A 24,082-nucleotide genomic window follows, 5' to 3' on the forward strand; every position below is an offset into this window, starting at 1 on the left:
TAAGAAGATCCTGAAAGGAGGCAGCGAACCGGAGGCGAAGACACACACAGCTTAGGAGAATGTTGACTGCGGCGGCGTCTCGGCGCTCAGGGGTCGTTACTACGGCGCGGCGAAGTTAAATATTGCATAAAAAAAATCTCAAAGTTGGACTCTCCAGAAGGTTAGGTGCTAAGATGGGATCCTGTCGCTGGCACCGCCGAGGAGAGCCGGTCCAAGAGCGCGCCTGTTGTCTGCCTACGTTGTCTCACGTAGCAGCAGCCGCTACGGTCCGATGCTGCCAAGTGTGTGGTTGTGTTCCTCCCCAGGATTGTTCTCGCACACATTCACTTCACTCTGCTGCTAATATTGCTACTTTATCTGCTACCATTCAAAGGAAGATCTCCCAGATTCCAGCCCGAACAAAAAGAGTTAATAAATATTTAAAGCTGAATTCAGTTGTACGCTAGATAAGAAATCCACTTTGGGCTGCTCTGGTCATCCAAAGGGGACACGATTGGGGGCATGAGGGGGGAAAGTTACTCTAATTTGATTTCTGCATAAAAGGGGGAGACAATGTAATCGCCAACTTTTGTGCTGGCGTCTTTTTTTTGGGGGGGATGGCAGAGTGAGAATGCTGCTGCAAACAAGCCCTTCAGCGCAGAGCTTTATGTTAATGACTATTTGTTATGAAAATAATAATACCGGGAGTTTTGCCAAAGCATTAATGCAGTTCCTTTATTTCTCCCAAATCAACACGCGCGCTCACACACCCTTTGTAGAAAACTTTTTTTATTCTATTTTTCCGTGGAGTCATTACAGCACCATTACACGTGCTCTAGAAAGCATGCTATGCTCCTTTAATATTGAATGAGCGAAGGCGCAGCTCCCTGGAAGCCGGCTCGCCACCATCATGGAAACCTCTCGGTCTTGAGATGCCTTTTATTTATTTAGTTTAAGTCTCGACGGCGTTTGCCGCAGTTGAGGGTACAGTAAGTATTGCGGCGCGTCTATTTTTAGAAAGGCAATTTCAAAGTTTGCCGCGCGCGTGTACACAGGCTTGTTTGTGTGCGAGGGCGTGCTGTTTGGGGGTTCAACAGGCTGCATGTATGATGGGAAAATGTCCCTCCGCCTCCTTCCAGCTCTGATGTAACTCTCAGCCAATCATGTCGCTGATACCACCTTTCTGACCTGGCTCCTTCAACGCCATTCATCACAATTCATGGAGTTGGTCAGCTCACACTCCCGCTCCACGCTCTCTCCTCCGGCCACGTAGAGGAGCCTGCGTTCGGCGGCGGCGTCCGTGCAGCACGACGGCGTGATTACTTCTGTTTCCACAAGCACTCCTCCAACCCGGCTGCCGCGGAGCGAGGGGCTCTTTGATTGGCAGCTCCAGACGAGCGTGTCAGCAGATGGATGTAACAGTTCCTGTCGTCCTGTGAAAGCCAAATGCTGAGGGTTAACACAAATAAGCGACTCAAGTTCTGCGCCTGATTATTCCTGTCAGCACGAGACGGTTCGTCTGCAGAAATTTCCATGCAATTTCTGAATTCTGCTTTCTGGGTCATCTTACTGACGGCAGCAAAACCGAGCCCCCCTGACGGACGATGGCACGGGAAAGAAGATGTCACCCTGAAATGGACCACTGAAAGCTATTTTGGGCTTCGTATTCATGTGCACAGCAGCGGATCAGTCGGTCGGATCCACTCCGATCGGCTCTGAGTCGGCATCCTGGAGATGTTGGAGAAGTTCCAGCGCCTTTTGATATGATCCAGACGAGGTGTGATTCTCCTCAGCTCCCCACCCCTGCACCGTGACCCCCCCTCCCCCACAAACGTCATCTCTTGTGAAAAGCAATACAAAGGCTGCGAGATGGCAGCGAGCCGAGGCCGTGAGCGATGGAGGCTCCGTCACTTCTCCATATATCACCGACAATATCATCCAGAGATGGAATTTGCTGCTCGTTGATATTCACCCTCAGCACCTCCCAATTCCACGAGAGGACACGCCGGTGATGAGCTCGTGAAACATAAGAGAACGGACTCTATCAATTACTCCATCAGAAAGAGCAGCATAATACTCGCAGAGTCCTTTGATACACACATTAGAATATCCTCCCGTTTCCCCCCATATAATTAGCATCTCGAGTGTGTGACGCGCTGCCGAATTTTGAGGGCTTCCCGGGTGTGTTTCTTCTAACATGCTCTTCTCGATCCATATTCAGATTTAGGCCCTACTGGGAATGCTTATAACACTAAACTGGAGTTACCAGCAAAGCTACTGTGGGGTGAATTAAAGGTGGGCAGCCAGTGTAACATGCTAAACTTAATGATCCAACACAACAGTGCTGAACACATTAGCCGCTAGTGTGCGTATTTAAGTTTACATTCTACTGGCAAAGTGGGGACATTTTAGCAAAGTGGGGTCACTTTGGCTTGTCCCACCAATTTGAGGGATGTGAGGTTAAAGGGTTTAGGTTAAGGTTTGGGTAGTTAGGGTTAGGATAGTTATCTGGGTAATGTGTTATGTCTATGAAAGTGCCCACAAAGATGGAAATGCAGGGACGTGTGTGTGTGTGTGTGTGTGTGTGTGTGTGTGTGTGTGTGTGTGTGTGTGTGTGTGGGTGTGTGGGTGTGTGTGTGTGGGTGTGTGTGTGTGTGTGTGTGTGCAGGGACCAGCTGCAGGACTGACTCTGCCAAGGACAGCGAGCTTCTTATGGCTGATCAATGCCATAAAATGGGTCATTGACGAGCTAAATGGACTCATTATGACAAGTAATTAAAAGAATATCACTGAAATCTCCCCTTTACTCTCGGTTCCCTCATTTTTGATTTTTGATTTGCTTTGTTTTGGTAATCTTTCGGCGAAAGGCAACATTGGTCAGCCCATACGGCAGAATGTGGCTTCAGCAGCTAATTGGATCGCCTTATCTATTGTCCTCTCATTTACAGAAAATCAGCCATTTTGCCGATTCTATTACTGATTGCTGGGGATTGAGTTCTGCCTGTGTTCCATCTGATACCGCATGTCATACATTCTGAATCACAAGGGATGAGAACACACTTAATTGTTTCATTAAAGCATGCGGAGCAATATGAATAGCGATTGCTCCCTAATCTGGAGCTTGTCTTGTGTGGATATTAATATGTATGTAGGTAGGGAAATTGCCTCCGTGCATCACTGCACTGATAAAGAGACACAGTAAACAATCACAAAAGCAGGGATGAAGAATGGGAAAAAAGATTAGGATGGAAATTCTTGTAGGGAACATAAATAAAAAAAACCTCCAAAACACCAATTTCAATTTATTTCAAAGTCTAGCCTCCCCTTTATGTTGGCTTTTAATAAAAATGCATGAAAGCGTGAGCGCGCAGGTTTCTGCTGCTGGTGTGCGCAGCTCATTCTCCTCTCATTTTCAGGGAGTCGTTACAATAACGGGGGTGGTGTTTGATTAATTAGGAAAACTAACTTTTGCACGACCAGAAACAGGGAATTTCATTACCTCCCGCTACTTAGATAAGGTTAATGAAGTGGGTCCCATTCGAGGAGGGGTGGGGGGGATGGCCATGAATTCATTTTGGAGCATGGATTAGCAAAAGAAGGTTTTCCTCTGAATATTCTGCTATTCATTACAAACTCTGCAAATAGCAGATATCAACCTCATTATCCTCTTCGGATTTTACCGAAAAACGGACGAATGGATAATCGATAGTATCCTTTTCTTCTCCGCAGAGGTCAAGATGGGAAATCACTGAGGATCTGCTCACCTGAAGGACACCAGGCATGGTCTCTCCCACCGAGAGCTGCAACCTAGATTACAGCAGTAAGTGGAGCTATTTAGTGCAGCTGCATGCAACTGAGTCAACTGTAGGTCTGCATGAGCAAAAGCCCCTTAAGAGGATCAGAGAGAATCCATTGCTAATCTTCTAGTCAATATACAAGACAGGTACAGAGCCAAAGAGAAGACACTCAAAGGACATGTCAACTGCATGGAGGGTATACACGACACTGGCAGGCTTCCTGCTGCCTTTTCATACATTTACTTGCCATAAATCAATGTTTATTGTAGTAATAATACTTTTGCGTTGGTACAAAGAGACTAGACTTGCTGCTCAGCTGCTCTGTCATGGAAAACAGGACAGATGGGGGACGCTCGAAGGCTCCGTCAAACACAGGACCGCGGCAGCAGAGCTGAAAATAACACTTTTCTCTTCCTTGCTTTTCACCTGATGGCTGGATCATGATTCCATGTCGTCCACCTTTGTGACTGATGGCATGATTGCTGTAGAATACGTGCACTTAAAGTTCTTGTTGCCACGGGGGGGGGGGGGGCGCTTCAGACAGGTGCTTTAAAGTTGACAAAGATTCCTCGTCGTCGCCGTCAACCTCGTCCGATCGCGAGGGGTTGAAAAGGAAATCTGAAATTCAATTTGGTTTGAGTAAGAACGTTTCCTCCTAACGCGCCTCAGCCGTGGAGCCATTTGGTTGGAGCAGGAGCGAGCGTCCCCCGACCAGAAGAAGAAGATGCAAAGCTGAAAAGGAGAGCGGGGGAGACACAGGGGTGCAGATAAAGACCATCATCCTGCAGAAAACTTGTTTAAGAGCACGCATCAGTGGCTCATGATGAGTCCCACGTGAGGAACACTTAACAAGAGCGGCATCAAACCTGCGCTTCAAGATCAACGCTACAGAAAGCAAACTGCGGTTCCCGTAGCTTTCGGTGTGCGATCGTAATTTGCTTTGGGCCTTTGTTTTTCCTGCATAATGATTCGTCTGTTTCGGCTCTCTGAGTATTTTTTATTAAGAAACAAATAGTGCATGTGATCTGAGGGATTATTTCCTGCCAGGCGTGTGTGTATATATGTCTGGATGGACTCCAAGCCTCAAATCTCCGTTGGACACATGTGCTGGATCGGGCTTTTACTTTCATTCATGCTGCCTTTTAAACGCCGCCAAGGTTTTCCTGGTGTCCAGAAACATAATGTCGATATTACAGCACCGCGCTGCACAACCAGCACGGCAAACCATTGTACGGTTATCCCATTCATTGTTATTCTAAATCAGATTTTGGCATCTTATGAAAGGATGGTGCAGCTCAGGTTTCGGCGCTGTCATTAAAATTGAAGTGCTTCTGCTAGTGAGGCTAAAGTGACAAGCCAGTGAGTCCAGAGCTGAAAGGGGACCAGAAAAATCCCAGTTTAATTACTTTATTTTTAAAGAGACTGTCCAGAGCAATATTCTTTAAGGGAACCCATGTTTCCCGTAGCTTCCCAGTGGAGATAAATCATTTCACAGGCTTCTCTGTGATTTGTATGAAGGGAAAGTCGCGGCGAGCTCACAAGGCTACCTCCATCGCGGGGCAAGTTTCTCTCACAAAAACGCCATCAAAGAGAATTAAGCTCGGTAAAGTTTCAGGTCCGGCTGTCAGAGGGTATGACGAGAGCGGGGCGCCGTTAGTAGTGGCATCACAGAGGGGTCCCACTGCAAAGAGGTGGGGGGAAAAAGGGGGGAACAAAAAGAAAATTAAGTTAGATGTTCAAAGACATGGCTGGAAGAGAAAAAGAAACAGAGAGATGGTCAAAGGGCTGTGACAGTCACAGAGAATCTTATAGCCTGCCGTTGGTGATGATGCACTGCTGGGCGCACGAGGAGGCGGCGCTGGGCAGCAACTTGCAAAACAAGCCCCGAGGTAACGGCTGAGCCGACCTGAGCTTCTGTCCCACAACGCAAAAATAAAAATGATCAGATCTACAAAACAGGGCAGTAAATTATTCACTCACTTCTTCATCCTTTGGCTCCTGACAGCCAGTCCTGCCTTTTAGCGTTAGCTTTAGCCTTGGCTGCGGCTCTGTATGCCAGTTTCCTAATTGATGGCACTAGAGGAGAGTTATTTGAATGGATTACCGTAAAGAGCCTCGTGGATTAGCCTGTGAGAGGCATTGATCCCAAGAGAGCCTTCAATTGGTCACATAAAGTGATAGTAAACCATCCATATGGTTAACAATTACTGGCCTCCCTCCTCATCACAGGAATTTAGCCCTTCCTCGCAGATTACTGAAGGTATCAGTGCCACATTGGCAGTGAGACCCTCACGCTGGCTGCAGGCTGCATGTTGGCTGCAATGTGTGCTGCTGTCCAAATGATCAATGCACTTCAGTAATGATGCAAATGGTTATGAATATTTTGCCACCTTATTGGTGCAATGCAGAGAGAAGACGAAGCTCGACAGCCAGGGTGTCGAGCGCTTATTTTGGTCACGATGCTTGCTGCATAAGCAGCCTGATATGGGTATATTTAAAAAAGATATGTTTTAAATACACAGTTTCCAGAACCGAAGACGTGCTTAACTCCTCAGTGGTTTGGCGATGCCGCATTTCCCCAAAATTGAGCCTGTTCCAACCTTTTATTGGTCCAAACCTGCTGAACCTCACTCCACTGACTCGCTGAGAACTCTGCTATCATATATATAGATTTCTATATAAATCTATATAATGAATCTTAACTCAACATCTTTGAGTATGTAAATGTGCCGGTATCTGCAGTACTAATTAACACTCATTTCAAGTGTATTTTAGAGAGTACTTTAATGAGGTATTTGGTAAGATCGAGCCGTTGTTGTCGTCATCATCCAACTGCTTGGCTGGGTTTGGGTCGTGGCGGTAGCCTCCTCAGCAGGGGGGTCCAGACGCTTCCCCACCCAGCCCCTTCCACCTGACCTTCCCAGGTGAAGCCCAGTGTTCCTGGACCAGCTGAGAGCTATAATTTAGGTCTGTCCAGGGGTCCCCTCCCAGGTGGACATGCCTGAAACATCCCACCCCATCTTTGAGCCCTGCCAGCCTATGAAGGAAACACATTTCTGGAGCTCAAGTCTGTATTCCTGCTCTTTCAGCCCCTGGACCCTGGTGAAAACCTCACAATGATGGGACTGTTTCTAAATGTGGAAATCACACAGGTGTCATCCCAGATACGCCCCTAAACAAGTGATTTTCCTCATAACGCACATTTTCTCTTCATCACTAACCCATAATGAGGCTTTCAGCTGCCAAATCTCTTCAGTCTTTTATCTTGTTGGTCTCCCTCATCGTCTCTGAATTGACCCAAAATTTTTTAGGAAAGGTGAAAAGCTGAACATCTCACCATACGACTTCCCAATAAGTACGGAACTCATGGAGTAAATGAACGACAGCCAAACCGCAGTTATACATTCCTGACTGAGAGCTGTCAGCCATTCATTAGAGACTCCTTAATGATTTCGCCTCAACGCGGCCGATAAAGTGCTCAGCATCTTTCTATCCCATCAGGACATATTTCAGAAAGTGTGACACCTCAATTCTTCCCTCTTATTACCTGCCACTCAGCCAGTCCGACAACAGGAGACGGAGGCTGCGGTTGACATTACAATCGCACGGGTGCAATAAAACAATGAATGGCTGAGGCTAATGGAGAAGCTTGTTTAAAACGGATAATAAGGATTCACGTGTGTTCTTGTGTGAGGAAAGTGGAGATAATTGAGGCTTTGGTTTAACGTCTACAGAGGTGGATTAAAAACCACAGGCTGCTCACATTTAAAGACCCTGGGGGTTTTAAGCCATCCGCCTTTATGTTTACTCTTGTGAAAAGTGGTCCATTTTTTTTGTCTCTTCACATTTTTGTTACTTCTTTGGTGCCTCTCTCCCTCCAAAAAAAAACCCAGCACCAAAGCTGGAAATTGCATCCGAGATGGATCCTCGATTTGTTTCTGGCTGTCCAACTTGGGCGGGAACGTGTCAGGATGGTGCCACAGCCCTGACAACAAAGCCTTCATTTATTCTACTAACGTACTGGAAGATGTAATAAATCACGGATCAAGCTGAGCGCATTAGTCAATAAGAGTGTCTGCATTTATCCACATCACCGACAGAGGCTGTCTCCACTGTGAAACGACAAGATAGATAATTCAATTAAATTATTAAATCGACAACAACACGCAACTTTTATGAATGAAAGCCTTCTGTGTGAGAGTTAAGAGCGTTATCTTCCTTTTACGTTGCTATTTTCCAACAGCACAATGGCGGATTTGCCAAAAATTCCGTTTTTTTCGGTTTATGGTGCGCGTTTGTGGGTGATTGTGTGTTCCTCTCGATGAGACTTGACATAAGGATCTATTTGTTTTCATGTGCAATTACTAACCGGATCGCGTGTGTTCGCTCTGTAACAAATGTTGTCGTTTGACCTTTCCACCTTGTTTGAAAATCACCCCCGCCTCATCTAATTAGGGGGTTATGACTCAGATGACATTTATTGATTTATTGCTCTATTTTCTACAAGTGCTCAGCGGCGTATGTACGACGTTGTTGTACAGCATCTCTTCCGTAATGAGCACAAAAACAAGCCATTTGTAAACGGAACTATTTCTATTTGCCTTGTTTTTCTCTTTTTTGTTAAAGATTAGCAAAGTTCTCTCCCGTGTGTGTTAGACTGGAATGGACATCAATAAAAATGGAAATGTGGACATTTTCAAAGTCTTTATGTTCCTTTGTCTGCCCTGATGTCCACTGCAGTTTAAAGCACGCTATGTGTTGCATCCTGCAGCCTGGCTGGGATGGAGGTCCTCCCTGCGGTCTCCCTGTCACCTCATGTTCAGGTCTCCTTCCAGTCAGACTCTCCCGGGTTTCTGTCTTGCACCTGTAGACCTTCTGCTCCTGCCATAGTCAAACCCCAGTTGCCCGCTGCATCCTGAGCATGTCTCCTGTCAGACACAATAACTTTCCTTTCAAGCCAGAGACAGTTTGATTTGTCCGCCGTCACTGCATTATTGCTTCCATTTACCACCCCTATGCTTCCTGTCATTCCTTCATAGATCCTTTCTTTGCTTTTGTCCATTGATTTCCTTTCCTCAATGCTTCTTTTGGGATCGGTGAAAAAGACAAAGGTTCGGGACGGCACGCGAGGTGATTATGGTGAGGATACTCCTTTCACTCCAGCCACACGCCCACGTGCCCCTTCACGTGACGATAAAATCCGTGGTTACTACTTCCTCTCATGTTACTGGCCTCCTGGTTAAATGGGGGGAGTCAATAAATCTTTTGGAGTAACAGCGAATGCCACCATAGAGTTCTGATAACCTGATTATGTGTGTAATCTGTATTGGCTCTAAGTTCCTCCAACCAAACAAGCTGTTGAGTTGCCGCGGATAAAGAGTCAAAACAAGTATTTTTCTAATGTTTGAAATGAGTCATGATTTTGAGTACCGGTATATGTGACTAACCACTCTAAAAATAGGACGCAGAAGGCAGCCTATATTCCAGCAGAAACTCAAAGGCATTATGAAACAAAAGGCCGATGTTGCCGACACCCTGACAGTGAAAGTTCCGCGGGGTTCTTACACAACGGCGCAACAATTTTGTCATTTGAGAGTGGAGAAGATGCAAATGCATGAAGGCGGAGGGGAAACGTATCCTGAAAAAAAAGGATTGGCGATTACACAACGGCGTGGAAACGGAGGCCTGTTGGGTGAAAGACGGGCTTCTTTATTCTCAGGTCATTTTCTTCGTGCTTTCTATTTCTGTCTGCGGCAAACAAATAAACAAAAAAAGTCACGAGCGAGCCAGAGCCTCACTTCTTCAGGCATCCAATTCATTTTATAGTTACGTCCTCCATTCCACATCAACAGCCTGCTGTATCTCCAACAAAAAGCCATCCAGATTAACATTCGCTGCTCACTCCCTCACCTCTCCGCTCGGCTGCTGTCTGCCATCAACATCTGAACTCCCTCTCCCTCCCTGCCTAGTTGCCTTGCATTGACATTCCACAGGGCAGAAATCTTCAATGTTTGTCGTGGGTTCATTAAAACGTGCATATTTCACATGTTCTCCCGGGGGAACGAGGCCACAGTCTCCAGGTTGGTCGAGGCCTTAACAAGAAATTGTATAACTACCTGGAAAACCAACCTGCCTCTTCAGGAGACGGACAAGAGAGTTAATCTTGTTTCACCGCCCTCTAATCTCAAAGTGATAATGCACTCGTCCTATGTCATGTGGCTGTTGACAGGATTAGTCCCAGTATCAACACTGGGGAGGGAAGGCCAAAGGTGGCCCGGCGTGTCCATCAGAAGGGAGAAGCAGGCTCACCTGTCATAAGCAAATTAGCTGGAGTCACTACGTGAAGGTCAGTTGATGAAGTACCCTTGGCTCAGCTAGCAGAAGGTACCTGACCAAGGCTGAGACCATTTGTCAGCATAAACTCGTCAATTTTCTATTTCTATTTCTATTGTATTTCTATTTTCTCAGCCGTGCTCGCAGATCACCGTAATTGCGAATCTTTATAAACTTCCTCTTAGACGCCGTCGAGTAGCTGCAAGTTTATGCCTGAAGAGATGCTGCTGTGAGATATTTCAGCGGGGAGGCTAATACAATGTGGCGTGATGATGGTCAGTCGATGGCCTGGAAAATTGCATTTACACCTTCAGGTGTTATGCCAAATGATGTCTTAACCCCCCGAATGTAGAGGATTAAATTAAACTCCACTTTTCTCCTGTCCACTTGATAAATGCTCTCTGTAGTCCACTTCTCTGGTTAGTATGCATCACGCAGAGCTGAGCCCTTCTGGTTTTGGGACAGAGGGCCGCTGCAGAACCCAGTATGGAAAGTTGAGGAGGAGGGGGAGGAACGTTTTTGTTTCAGGGCTGCTTTAATTGTCCTGCAGGGGATCACCTGTTTTCATCGGTGCTGTGTGATTCTCTGTCAACTAAACTACAGCTTTTGTAATGAGATTTTTTTTTTTACGTTGTTGTTGTTTTGCAGTCATCTTAAGCTGGAAGCGTACTTGGTCGAGTCTACCGAAGGACACTTGATATATGGTAGAACAATAGAGTAAGATATTGGGAATCTACAAGAGGTGGCAGGGCAGTGAGTCATTTAAAGTTTTACCAAGCCTGACCCATGAGGAGAATAACAAGTAGCCAGTGTGCTTCGTGTACAGTAACTTTCCAATAGGCCAGCAAAACAGCCTCTAATTTGGCTGTTTGTGCGCATCTCTCCCAACCTTTGCCCCCGGTGCCCTAATTACCTAAAACGAATCTGTCATTTGGTTTCAACACTAATGGATCATCAGAACTAATTGGCATCATCTCACACTTTAGCAACACTTCATCATTCCGCTGCTAATTCACAGCTAATTAGCAGGCACCAGTGCTAACTGATATCAAGATGATCAGGTTATTGTTATTTGAAGGTAATTTTCAGATGGTTCAAAATCGTACATACGCGCTGTGTATTAATTAATATTCACATGATACAATGAGTGCTGTAACTGTAGTATGTTATCACTTTATTTCAGCTGCAGGAGGATGCTGTAATCTTCCTCGGGCCCCAATTTATCTGAGCAAGCAAGTTCGATTGTCAAATGAGAATAATAGACTTTGCCCAGAAAACAAATGAATTCAGTACACGGAGGTGGAACACAATACTCCCCACTTATAAGAGACATTAGGTTGTGCAAAATAAAAACCCATCTGCTGTATGCGAATGATGCAACGAATCCAGCAAGTATATCGCCAAGTTTGTAAAAACTGCCGCAGAGCTTTCAGCAAAACAGAACTGTCGATTCCTTACTGGCCGCATTCCCCAAGTAATTAATGTATGAGTTGAATATCCCTGATTTAAAGCACATGTGTCCTCCTCTCCCCTCTCTCGTCTAAAGCAATTCAGCGACTCAATAAGCACACTGTTTGCTTTCCCCACGGAGAGGTAGTTCCATTTCAACTCAATTGATTTGCCACATCTGCTTTCCCATCTTTGCTTTTCCCCCCTTTCTTCCCAGCAGGAAGTGCATGCATTTTCAATGGCCTCAAATAAAGGCCAGTCGTTGGTATGGATGAGGAGAGTCTTCAGAGATTGAGGCACCTTCGATGTTACAAAGCACAAGATAGGAAGCACAGGCAGAAAGAACAAAAAGAGATGCTTTGACATTCTGCTTTTGTAGACACTTAGAGATAGAGCAGGAAAATACCGTTTTAGTATGCACACTGACACTGTGTCAACGAGGGCCTGAGAGGCAGCGATAGCCAGGAATAGAGAGGATGACTTTGGTTCCTATACAGCGTGTGATTGTTTGTATGGAGGGAGATTCTTTGAGAAACTTTCTAACCTCTGCGCGGCATTGTGGCGTCTGCCTCGAAGCACGGAAGGCTCTCGAGGGGGCCAGAACAGCCCTCCAGAGCCACTTCTGCATCTTGTTTGGAAACTTGCGCCAGACACCAACACACAAAGCGACTCAAAGCAAACCACACGACGACGGCGGTAGTTTGGAGGTTGTCCTGTGAGGAAACCACATGTCCTCGCTGTGCTGTGGTTTATTACCAGTCAAGCTATGGAAACGGCCCCTCTACCAATCAAACTATCATATGAAAACAAGCTTCTTTTTTTTTTTAAAAATGAATGTTGATTCAAAAAGAGACTCAAATGGATCCTCACATTGAAAGTGGCCTCAAAAGAAAGTCATTTTCCAGCTTTGTTTGCTGGCGGGTTTCTGAGGAAAACCGAACCAAGCATCCACTGAGCATCAGTACGATTATGAAGAGGCCCTCGAGCAAGTGGAAGAGAAATGTACAGACTGTTTTTGACTCATTCTTCAACAGCAGGGTTTCAATAGGTTATCCACAGAACAGGAAAGAAAGAAGCCTTCATTACCCAGTGCATAAAACCTAAATGGGAAAGAGAGTGTGGAATGGCTGCGTGAGCCTGATAGGGGAATATACTCGGCTCTGATGCCTTGGGTGTTCTGGCCTGCTGCACTCAGGGCTAGCACTGGACCACACAGATTGCTGTCATTATGGAAAGTGGGTCTGGGGTGGCAAATAGACCAAAGCGCTCATGAGGAAACACGCACAAGCGTCCATGAGGAAACACACTTCCGCCTACGGCTCCCTCTTAAGATCCGCATGTTCGGTGCGATGTGGTTCGCATACAAACAGCAGACAGTAAAATCATTTTTCATGTAGACGATTGCTTTGTTTATTCCAGGACAACTAAGCACCGCGGGCTCTGTTTTTGTTGGCGTGAGATTATTTCGGGACACCTAACGCTGCGCTTGAATGCAAAATGTGCATTGTGTTTTTGAAGAATGTGTCACTTATCAAAGTTGGAATGAGGCTGTATCTGAGTTTACCGGCAGAACGGCAACGAGGCCGCCTGTAATTTATGCAGAGTTTCCTGTGATGTGACAGCAAATCAGCTCACCGGAGTCACTAATGAAACTCAATATAGCCGCTGCATTCTGAAAATCAAGAGACGCCCCAGCATTAAGTTAAAGCTGCATTTAGCCACTAAAGGATCAGCTCCAGCGTCACACTGTGGAGTTGGGGTCAAATGAGCCCCGGCTCTGCCAGGCAATATCTGAGGTAAAGGTCAGAGACTGGGGAATAATAACAAAAAAACATTTTTTTTCCCCCTGAGAGATCCAAAGCCTTGTCAGATATTTCACAGAGCTGTGTTTTCCATATTTATTTCACGGAACATTTGACTCGGTAGCTTCTTCCTTTCAGCGAGTTTTCCCCGATGTTTCGTTGCGTTGCTCTTTTCATGAAAGATGGGCCCGTAATGGCAGCCTTTGGCATTCTGTTGCTGCCTCCACCTGAACATTTACTGCTTCACACTGCAGCAGCAGACCGATGCCTTTATTAGACGATGGACAATTGCATCATTTCTGGGAGAATCTGCAAAAAATTCAACTTTTCCCTTCAAAATAAGTTGTTAATATTGCTGCCTGATGTTGCTGATGATGCGGGTGCACCAAAGCTAAGTATTTTTGGGTTATTTTGAACTGTTTTCCAATGGGGATCTGTTTTGAAAAGCCCAGTAGTCAGTCTTTAGAAGTGATGTGATGCCTTTTAAGAGGATTCATTTGCAGATAAACCATTTTTATAAGACGTGATACGTAATTCAAAATTTCACAAAAGCATGGAGAGCCTTTACTGCCCTGGTGGCAGGTGGGGCTTCCATTTGAAGAATATCCCTTCTGGCATGCACCTGCCACATTTATTCTAGTTATTTGAGCAGTGATTATCCCCGTTGAGTAAAACCATTTTCTCTCAAGCAGGCGAAAGTGCTTTCTCACCTCATGCGACTCTCCCATAAAAGACAGCACTTTTTTTCCTTGTGTCTGGAACAAGTGGAGAGCGTTAAGAAGAAAAACACCAATTTTCAGGACATTGTGATAGATATAGGGTGTATAGTAGAAACATTTCCCCAGATTTTTGACAGAAAAACAGGATGTTCAGATTTGTTGAAGCAAACCTACAAACACATTTGCTGTGTGTGGAATAAAGAACTGTTCTTGCATATCAAATACGACTGCATACCTGGACTGGAGCCAACAGGATGTTTTTTTTCATCCTGTCTGACTCCTGAAAAAATAATTAATAACTATAATCAAGGCTGTAATAATAAGTCATTTGTTATGTAGTTCTAACGGAGGTTGCGCATTAAACCCACCCACTGTAACGTGTAAAATTCCTTCACTTTAAATCCATATTTAACTTTTGAAAAACACATCAGCTCATTAACTCTTAAGCAAATGGGACGTTAAAGTGTCAACGTTGCCCAGCTCATTTTAGATGCAGTACTTTGTTTTGCTCATTTTTATGGTTATCTGTTTAAGTTTATCCAGACAGTGTTGCTTAGGGCTGTTTTCAAACTGTAGGCCACTCCTTGAAGGTTGTCTGAATTCAGGCTTTAAGTATTGGTTATGCAGCTGCCAGGTCATCAGCATATTGAAGGAGCAGTTGATGCAGATTACATTGCACCTGCACATGGTTCAAAACAAATGTGGCCACTAGGGGCGCTAATTCGGGAATTGAAAGAGCTGAGAAACGTGCAGAACATAACTAACATTTTCATGGAGCTTTTTAAATCTGAAAATTAATCTTATAGTCATATTTGGGTGACTCATATATATATCAAGATACTCAAAAGGTTAGCATTTGGAATTTTAACATCAAGTAATTTTTCTTCTTAAATGTGGTTTTGGCAGTGGTTGGTTTTCAATTAAGAGTTCCTTCTAAATGTAATCATATTTGTATGGGATTTGATGACAATTACTATGAAATAACACGTCTTTTTTCTGACTAAAATCAAAAAAAGCTGACACAGAGGCTGATCCAAAACAAGAACAAAAAAAAGTATTATGTTCCTACTGCAGCAGGTAGCTTTGCTTAGTGCATGTTGAATCAAACACACGGCATGAATTATGGAAGGTACGTGCAAGCACCTGATATGTGGATCCCACTGTGTGCCAAGAACGCAGGGGGTGAGGGCCTGAGGCGCCAGCAGCATCGGAGGATTAGGACACCTCTTGAATATAAAATTAACCCCTGTGTTTTGTGTCAACTTGTGTCGGAAGAGCGTGAGAGTGCTAAGAAGCAAGAGCAAATATAACCATAAAACCAGAGTTATAGCAGGAAAAAAAGAAAAATGTAAAAAGATTTCCAAGATTTTTTTTTACCTACTCCCATTTTTACACAACCAGCTTGCTTCACCGCCCTAATTTAATTTGGGAAGATCCAGCATCCGCACTCAACGCGCAAGTTTCCTCTATTCCCAAGCCTCCAACGATGTTTAATTTATGCATGAAAAGGAAAATCGTGTGGTGTTGGATAATTGATTTAACGCTGCTTCTTAACACTGGCCTTTCTCAGCTGCCTCTGACAGTTCTCAGGTTAACAGTGTGAAAACAGGGACCTTGCTTTTCCCAGCCTGTCAAGTGGTAATTGGTCAACAGTTTCCATAAATTGCACCCTGCTACATGGACTGCAAACACCTTCTAAACTGCACGCATATAATTAAAGGGGGGCATGCAGTTGCCATTAGGATTGGACTTTACATCATCTATAACAGCATGCAATGATTTCCCGTCCTGATTAAATGTAATTAATGTCAAAGGTGTGTTCTTGTGTTTATATTGCAGATTATTCTTTAACGGCCCGAGAGCAGCAGAGCGGAAGACACTGGCAGACACAATAAGATGAGAATCTTTAATGATGGTAACCTTTAAGAAGAAAAGCACAAGTCAGCCCAAAGTGGTGAACTCTCTTAAGAATCACCTGAAGCCTGTTGAACCCAAATGAACGTTAAAGGAAGAACCTTTATTTTCTAATTGGTACATGTGGACAATACCATCCGTCCATGATCATGATAATGAAGTAAAAGGCTTCTGCTTCTGAGCCTGAAACATCCAGCTGACTTTCCAACAGGAAGCTGAAGAATCCAGTCCTTCCTTTGTCTTTTTCTCCTTTTGGCCCTGCACATGACTCTCAGAGAAGCACCGATGGCCTGCAGCACAGGCACGGTGATGAGTGCCTTGTTTTGGTCTGTAGCCATTGTTTATTTGACTCAGATTGGCAGAGTGAGTGCAGACTGCTGGTTAATCGAGGGTGAAAAGGGCTTTGTATGGCTTGCAATCTGTAGCCAAAACCAACCACCTTACGAGGCCATCCCTCAGCATATCAACAGCACCATTGTGGACCTTCGTCTGAATGAAAACAAAATCAAAAGTATTCACTATTCTGCCCTTAGCCGCTTTGCCAACTTAACCTACCTAAACCTGACGAAGAATGAAATCTCCTACATCGAGGACGGGGCCTTTTCTGCTCAGTTTAACCTACAAGTCCTTCAAATGGGCTTCAACAAGTTGAGAAACTTGACCGAAGGCATCCTCAGGGGTTTGGGAAAGCTGCAGTACCTCTACCTCCAGGCAAATTTGATTGAGACTGTGACACCTAATGCCTTTTGGGAATGCCCCAACATTGAGAACATTGACCTCTCCATGAACCGAATCCAGCAGTTAGATGGGTCCACATTCACCAGTTTGGCCAAACTGACCACCTGCGAGCTGTACACCAATCCTTTTAACTGCTCCTGCGAGCTACTTGGATTTGTCAAATGGCTGTCGGTCTTCCCCAACAGAACAAACGAGCGGATGGTGTGCGACTCCCCATCTGGTGTCTCTGGTTATAGTTTACTCAGCCAGAATCCAAACAACCCAACATACAAAAATGCTCTTTATATGCTCACCACCGTGTGTACTGATGACTACGTCACACCGTACACGCCAATCCCCACTGAGTCCATCACGCCCCCGCCAGACTCAACACTGTGCGGTCTGGAGGATTGTCCCTCGGGGACAGAGCCGGAGGAGATCATCATCAGTACAACATATAACGATGTGGAGGTAAACCCTGTCTTGAAGCTGAAACAGGTTACAAATACAGGCGCTACTATTACAGTTCAGATTCCGTATCCCTTCAAGAAGATGTACATCCTGGTTCTGTACAACAACAGCTTTTTCACGGACATTCAAAACCTGAACAAAATAAAGGATGACATTGAGCTGAAAAATCTCAATCCCCACACTAACTACACGTACTGTGTGGCTTCCATACGCAACTCCCTTCGCCATAATCACACTTGTCTGACAATCACCACTGGCACCCGGAATGGGAAGGAAAGAAGCGTAAACAATGCAACTGCTACCCACTACATCATGACCATTTTAGGCTGCCTCTTCAGCATGGTCATCTTCCTCGGAGTTGTCTACTATTGTTTGCGAAGAAAGCGGCAACAAGATGAAAAGCACAAAAAGTCAGGTAGCTTAAAGAAGAACATAATGGAGCTGAAATATGGACAGGAACTTGAAGGGGGGAATATTTCTCGCATGTCACAGAAGCAGTTGTTGGCTGGGGACAGCATGGCACGCATGCCATACCTACCACCTGCTGCCGAGATGGAGCAGTACAAATTTCAAGAGATAGGTGACACCCCTAAAATGATGAAAGGGAACTACATGGAGGTGCGGAGCATGGACCACCACGACCGCAGGGAGTGTGAAATGGGAATGGCGGGGAATAGCCAGGGGTCGGTGGCCGAGATTTCCACCATAGCAAAAGAGGTGGATAAAGTAAATCAGATTATTAACAACTGCATAGATGCGCTGAAGTCTGAATCCACCTCTTTTCAGGGCATGAAATCTGGAGCGGTGTCCACTGCAGAGCCTCAGCTGGTGCTGATATCAGAGCACCCACAAGGTAAACCTGGCCTTCTGTCCCCCGCATATCAGGACAGCTACCACCACTCTCTGCAGAGGCATCGCTCGTCTGACATCTCGCCAAAGAGGCCCAGCACTGCCACAGGAGGTCCAATGCGAAGCCCCAGGCCTTACCGCTCTGAATCCAAGTACATCGAGAAAACCTCCCCGACGGGAGAGACCATCGTCACTGTAACGCCCACTGCAGCCATCCTGAGGGCTGAGGCGGACAAGATCCGCCAGTACAGCGACCATCGACACTCGTATCCCGACGCTCAGATTGAGGAGCTTGAAGGACCTGATGGCCACAAGTCATCCTTGTTAGAGCCTCTCACCCATTCCCGTTCCAGAGACTTAGCGTACTCCCAACTGCCTTCCCAGTATCAAAATCTGAGCTACTCCTCCAGCCCCGAGTACTACTGCAAACCGCCACAGAGCATCTGGGGGCGATTCAAACTGCACCGGAAGCGGCACAAAGACGACGAGTACATGGCTGCCGGCCACGCGCTGCGGAAGAAGGTCCAGTTTGCGAAGGACGAGGATCTGCACGACATTTTAGACTACTGGAAAGGTGTTTCAGCCCAGCATAAATCATAACCTCCTTAAGCGTTTTTAAAACGGACCACACACACACTCGCAGAAATGACACACCTCCTCGGACAGCTGAAGAAACGGATACTTCCATACTATAGGCTAATCAGCTACTCATGTGCATCTCCTGTTTTGACTGTGATGGGATAGATATACATTCAATTCATCATATTCTGTGAAACATTCATCCGGAAAACTTTGAGTGTTGACGAGAAAATATACTGCAAATTAACAATATATATGTTACACCGGATTATAGGTTTTTGGGTATCGCATGGCCAAGTCCTGTAACAGTGGATTTGCTGTTGTGTACTATGAAACTACTACTATGAAGTTATGTCTACTGAAAAATGTTTGAGGATCTACCTGAACCCTTCCTCCGAAGCGGATTCATTTTGTTTTCTTCCCCTCCTGAATATATTTGATTCAACAACTCTATGTACAGATATGAGTTTCTATATTTGCGACGTCTGCTGTGTCAATTGAAAAGTGTTAGTGGATGAATCAGGTTTTCTTAAACAGCATGCTGTTTATCCAGTACGACCTGTTGCCGAGGGACAAGGCCGGCGCCACTTTCAACCTGGCTGAGCTCCTCAGCCGCCGGATGTTTGCTCCTTTTCTCTTTTTCAAAACGTTTAAATGCATTTACGAAAACACAGAGGGATTCAGTTTTGATATCCCGCTCCTTGATCACTCAATGCAGTATTCCCTGGACTCATTGCAGGAAGGCTGCTGTATTTTAGGTTTCTGGCATCAGTTTCATCGACTCTCATTTGTAACTTTAGTACCAAAGTAGAAAATACTGAAATGTTTACAATATTTCTGCGTTGTCTGGAAACTGTACGAACATGTCGCAGTGACTTTCCGTGTTTTCTTTTCTTGTGTTTTTGTTTTGAGTGGCAGAAATATTCACATTCGGGTTAAGATGTGTTGTGGCGACGGAGACAGTTGTTCTTCCCTAGAGAGGAGCCCGATGGATGAATGTAACAGATACCTGTTCTGGTCTGTCTATGGCAGCTTTTATGTAAAGAAAAAGGTTTATTTCATGCTATTGATGACTGTTTTCTTTTCAGTTGCTTCAGTATTCCTTGGTGTGTATTATACTGCATCACGTGACCTGATCAGTGCAGGCGTGTAGTGTGTAACCCAGGTGGGAATTCCCGTTGCTTCCTGAGAGGTTTCCGTTGGTTTTTATTTGCTACGCTGTTGCATTTTTATATCTATATTTATGGAAATTAGCTACCAGATGATATCAACACGCTAGAGTAAAATTTGAGAATGTGAAACTGAATCCTCAGACTTAATGGCTGTGAATTTGTATCAGGACCTTTCGGTTGTTTTGGAGTTTTGGGTTTTTTTCTTCGGTAATTACACTTTTCTTTCCTAAAATTTTTTTATATAACTTCTTTGACGGGCTTATGGTGATTCATTACAAATTGATGAATAAGCAATAAATGTGCGTTTCAACCTGTTTTAAGTATTTACGACACCGATGTGTTATATTGTGATTGTTGATGGCTACGTAAAAGTGATTTGAAAACATGTTTTACTAAATTTGGCCTTTTTTGCACCTTCTATACGACTAAAATTCCTTCCAGTTTTGGTTTTGCGGGTAGTCTCACAGAAGTATCAACCTGATATCTCCGGATGACTGGTGGTCTACTTTTGGGAACTTCAATATTTTATGATTTTTTTTTCTCAGTAACACAGGGAACAGGGATATTGTTTTGGTTTTTTTTTTCAAAAACATCATTTTTGGTTGATGGAATTTTTCACAAACTCCAAAAACATGAACCCCTTGAGAGCAAATTAATAATGACTATTTTAGTATCTCTGAATAAAAAAACAAGAAAGATGGTAGACGCACATGCAAAGTGGTGTGTGTTGAGGTGAGGACCTGAGGGAATGTTTCTTTCTTTCTTTCTTTCTTTCTTTCTTTCTTTCTTTCTTTCTTTCTTTCTTTCTTTCTTTCTTTCTTCCCACAAAATTGATATTTAGGTATAACTGCAGGCACCGATTAGCCCATTTTTAATATTTCTGTGTCAAAAAACAGCATCCATTTCCTGTAAGTGTGTCATGACACTGTAATGATTCATTAATGTGAAATGAAGCATTCATGAGCCTGACGTGTTATGTAAGCACTTGGTTATCTGACTTAATATTTCAACCGCCTTAAGATTTTGGGATCTCTGTGTACAACTGTAAATTTCCTTTTTCTTTGATTTCACTGTTGATACTGTTCCAATTGCGGTTCTTATATATATATATATATATATATATATATATATATATATATATATATATATATATATATATATATATATAAGAAATAAGCATTTCTTCTGAGAGCTATCATGATTCTAGTTCATTTAGCTGTTTAGCGAGATGGTTTTATACTGCATATTGTAGCACTTCTGTGACTAATAAGAGTTTAATGTGTTGATGAAACCTTTAGAAGGATCAACAGTTGTTCAAAGTGCAAAACAAACAAGAGCACAAAAATGTGTGTTTTTTTATTTCAACTAATTTATTTCTTAATAATATGTTATCTGCTTTCAGACAAAGTACTGTGAAATAAAGTTAAGGGTGCACCTACAGTTCAGCATCTTTCTCTGGCTGTTGTTTATTCGCAGTAAACATCTTGTTACGTCCCACACAAACCTCTGTGAACTAGTCAGTTGTTAGTTTGCTCGTTCTTTTCAGCGAATACTGAAAGAAATGCTCGTGACATGATGAAGAGATTCTGCAAATTTGAAGTAGGACACCGTCTGTTTGGTGATTTCCACATATTAACATCTCCCAGATTTGACATGACCTCCACAGGAGACCTTTAGTTCACGTGAACAATGTTCAAATGTCTGTTTTTCCTCCCAACTCTGAATAAGTCTCAGAATCCAAATGAAACTATTGACGATTCTGTGGGTCTCCCCTTCACTTTTTCTGCTTTCTGGAGGCATCATATGGGCAGTGAGCAGACACAGGGCGCGCTGATTAATGGAAGCGGGTAAACAAACCAGAGGACCTGTGCAGACTGCATTTAAAGCGCGATGAGGTGAGGTGTTTAAGGTCTACCGATCAAAATTCCTGGAACATGCGCTGCCCTCGGTCTGATTCAAAAGTCGAAGAGTCTGTTAATTTTACATAATCGATCGGACTTTGTGTTGCACATTTCAAACAAACCCCTGGAATCCTCCAAGTATAAAATAACAATCATTAGACTCGGTGCAGCCTGTTAGCTTTATTTATTTTCCTAAAATGTAATGAACTTCACAAAGCAATTACTATATTGCTTTCCTGTGTTTGACTCAGTGTCGCCATCAATACTGCGTTTATGCTGGAGCCTTTGCTGCATTGAAATTTTCCCTGCCTGGAGCCGAAGCCGCCGACTATGATTTGTTGTTATTATTCACATCAGTGAACAACAATGGTTCAAAAATACAGCAGAAAATACGCCCAGACTCACCTTCAGTCCCTCGCTTCATCTACCGATGCCGCACACACTCCTGGCCCGACATCCAAGGCTGAAAAGGGGTTTTAATTTGTAGATGATTAAATATTTTGTTCAAAGAAAAACAAGAAAAGAAAATTCGCCTTTGATATGTTGGAGAAGGAAAGAGCTGTTCTGTGAAAACAGATTGATCGTTTTAAAGATGATGAAAAAAGACAGGTTGTGTGAAAGATCCCTCCCTGCAGTCTTTTAGCCGCCTGCCATTCTAAACGTTGAGTATGTAAATTTATTCATCATGCACTCCATATCCTGACTTTTGTCTCTCGGAAAACCCTTCGAAGAAGGCAATAGCTGGCAGCTCCTCTTCCAGGTTTCATCCATCAAGAAAACAAGCTTTTTGTTTAGCGTCATCATGATTTCTTTGCATTTAGACGCAAGTTTATCATGGTCAAAACTCCAACCACATGCACATTTATAACAATTTCTCTTTCTTTTGAGGGCATTTGTGAACGAGTGAAAAGAAGGTGATGTGAGGCTGCTGCATGTCTGCTAGACTGGACAGTTTCCCACTGAGACTTCCCAGGTTTTAGGGAAGATCCTGACTCATGAATCAGTAAATGACAGAGCAAGGCCTCGTTCAGCACCCACGCTGACCACTGACCATTGGTTTGGAGCTTATTTGCAGGGTTCATTTATAAAAGACACAAAAAGCAGCTTCTGGGAGTTCACACTGCTCAATGTTTATAATGTCTGCTATTATTCATGTCGAGTAAATAATTTCGAGCTCAGCAGACTGAATTCTAGATTACAGTGGACCGTGCACAGGGGTTTTCACCAATGCCCAAACAAATATTTTACAAGCTAGCTCCCTATAGCGAGTAACTCCCCCCAAAAAAAACAACTAAGCCGGTTTATGTCGTTTGGGGTTTTCTTCTCTGAACAGCCAACAAGACCAGATGAATGATGAAAAGACGACCTGAAAAATTAAACTGCAGTTAAAAGTCAGGAAAGACTTTACAGAGCGCATTAATCAGCTGTCAGCGAGTGTTTGAGAGGAACCATCAGAGGGTCCAGAGCTCCTGTCCAAGTCCACTTCTAATTGGATGTGGGTGATCGGCCGTGAAGAGCAGAGTCGCTACTATGGACTCTAAACTCTGATCTGCACTGAGATTACACAAAAGGAATTTAGAATTATTGACAGACGGAGCCGCTCTGATGATCATTTGCAGCGTGGTTGAGTAGAACCGTCAGAATCCAGTAGGAGTGATGGCCAATGATGCCGATGAGGGAAATTCCAGCATTAAATAGGAAAAATTAGTGTTAATCTTTCAAATTAGCACCAACTTTCACACCCATTATTCCGGGTTGTTCTGAAAGAAACGTATTCCGGCTCAATATTTCATGGATTTGCCAGTAGGTGCTGAAGCCTGTGATCTGGCAGCACCCTGCAGCCGATTGGTTGAAACTCTTCACTCGTGTTACAGGAGATTTATGTGGATGGATGATTCCAAAGAGCCGAGCAGAGCCCGGGCTGGCTCATTAATAGCGGGCGCAGAAGCGGCAGAGATCGTCGAGCAGAACAAGCGAATGAATAATCCTTCAAATGAACAGCGCGAGCAGGCAGGTCACAGAGACCACCTGTCAACAGCTCTGACAAGGAGGAGTAGAAGAAGAAGTGCTGAGTACACTCCATGTTGGAGCGGGGAGACCGAAAGGCTCATTATGATATGAAAGCCAAAGCAAATCAAAGAGTCTCCTCACACTAGAAAATAAAAGACGTTTGCCCACAGAGGTCATGTGACTTTTGTTCCCAGAACTTTTGTTCCCAGAGATAATGAGCCTTCTTCTTTCTACCCTACATCTTTGGTTCCCTTCACTCCCCCCCCATCCTCAAAAACAAAGACTCCTCTGATCATAGTGGACTACAAATGAGAGACGGCTGAGTTACACACAACAACAACAAAAAAAAAATCAATGGTTGGATTCTGGAAGAAGATGAAAGCTTTATAG

The 24,082-nt window shown here is 44.2% G+C and overlaps 1 protein-coding gene and 1 long non-coding RNA gene across 3 annotated transcripts in view; one reads left to right on the plus strand and one right to left on the minus strand.

Moving 5' to 3' along the window:
- Positions 1 to 20,874, plus strand: part of elfn1a (extracellular leucine-rich repeat and fibronectin type III domain containing 1a) — a 39,244-nt gene extending 18,370 nt beyond the window's left edge. For both annotated transcript variants that reach the window (XM_029836833.1, XM_029836834.1), the window contains exons 2-3: positions 3,709 to 3,799; positions 15,919 to 20,874. In XM_029836833.1, the coding sequence (XP_029692693.1) occupies positions 16,258 to 18,630 (2,373 nt within the window). In that variant the 5' untranslated portion in view covers positions 3,709 to 3,799; positions 15,919 to 16,257 and the 3' untranslated portion in view covers positions 18,631 to 20,874. The remainder of the gene's footprint in view (positions 1 to 3,708; positions 3,800 to 15,918) is intronic.
- LOC115250007 (uncharacterized) lies at positions 4,255 to 22,223 on the minus strand. The gene is made up of 3 exons (XR_003888586.1): positions 22,088 to 22,223; positions 5,324 to 5,457; positions 4,255 to 4,508 (listed from the first exon to the last, which is right to left on the minus strand). It is a non-coding gene; the product is annotated as an uncharacterized lncRNA (long non-coding RNA).
- Between the last annotated feature and the right edge of the window lie 1,859 nt (positions 22,224 to 24,082).

Source organism: Takifugu rubripes, chromosome 5 (genome assembly GCF_901000725.2).
Source record: "Takifugu rubripes chromosome 5, fTakRub1.2, whole genome shotgun sequence".
Taxonomy (NCBI): Eukaryota; Metazoa; Chordata; class Actinopteri; order Tetraodontiformes; family Tetraodontidae; genus Takifugu; species Takifugu rubripes.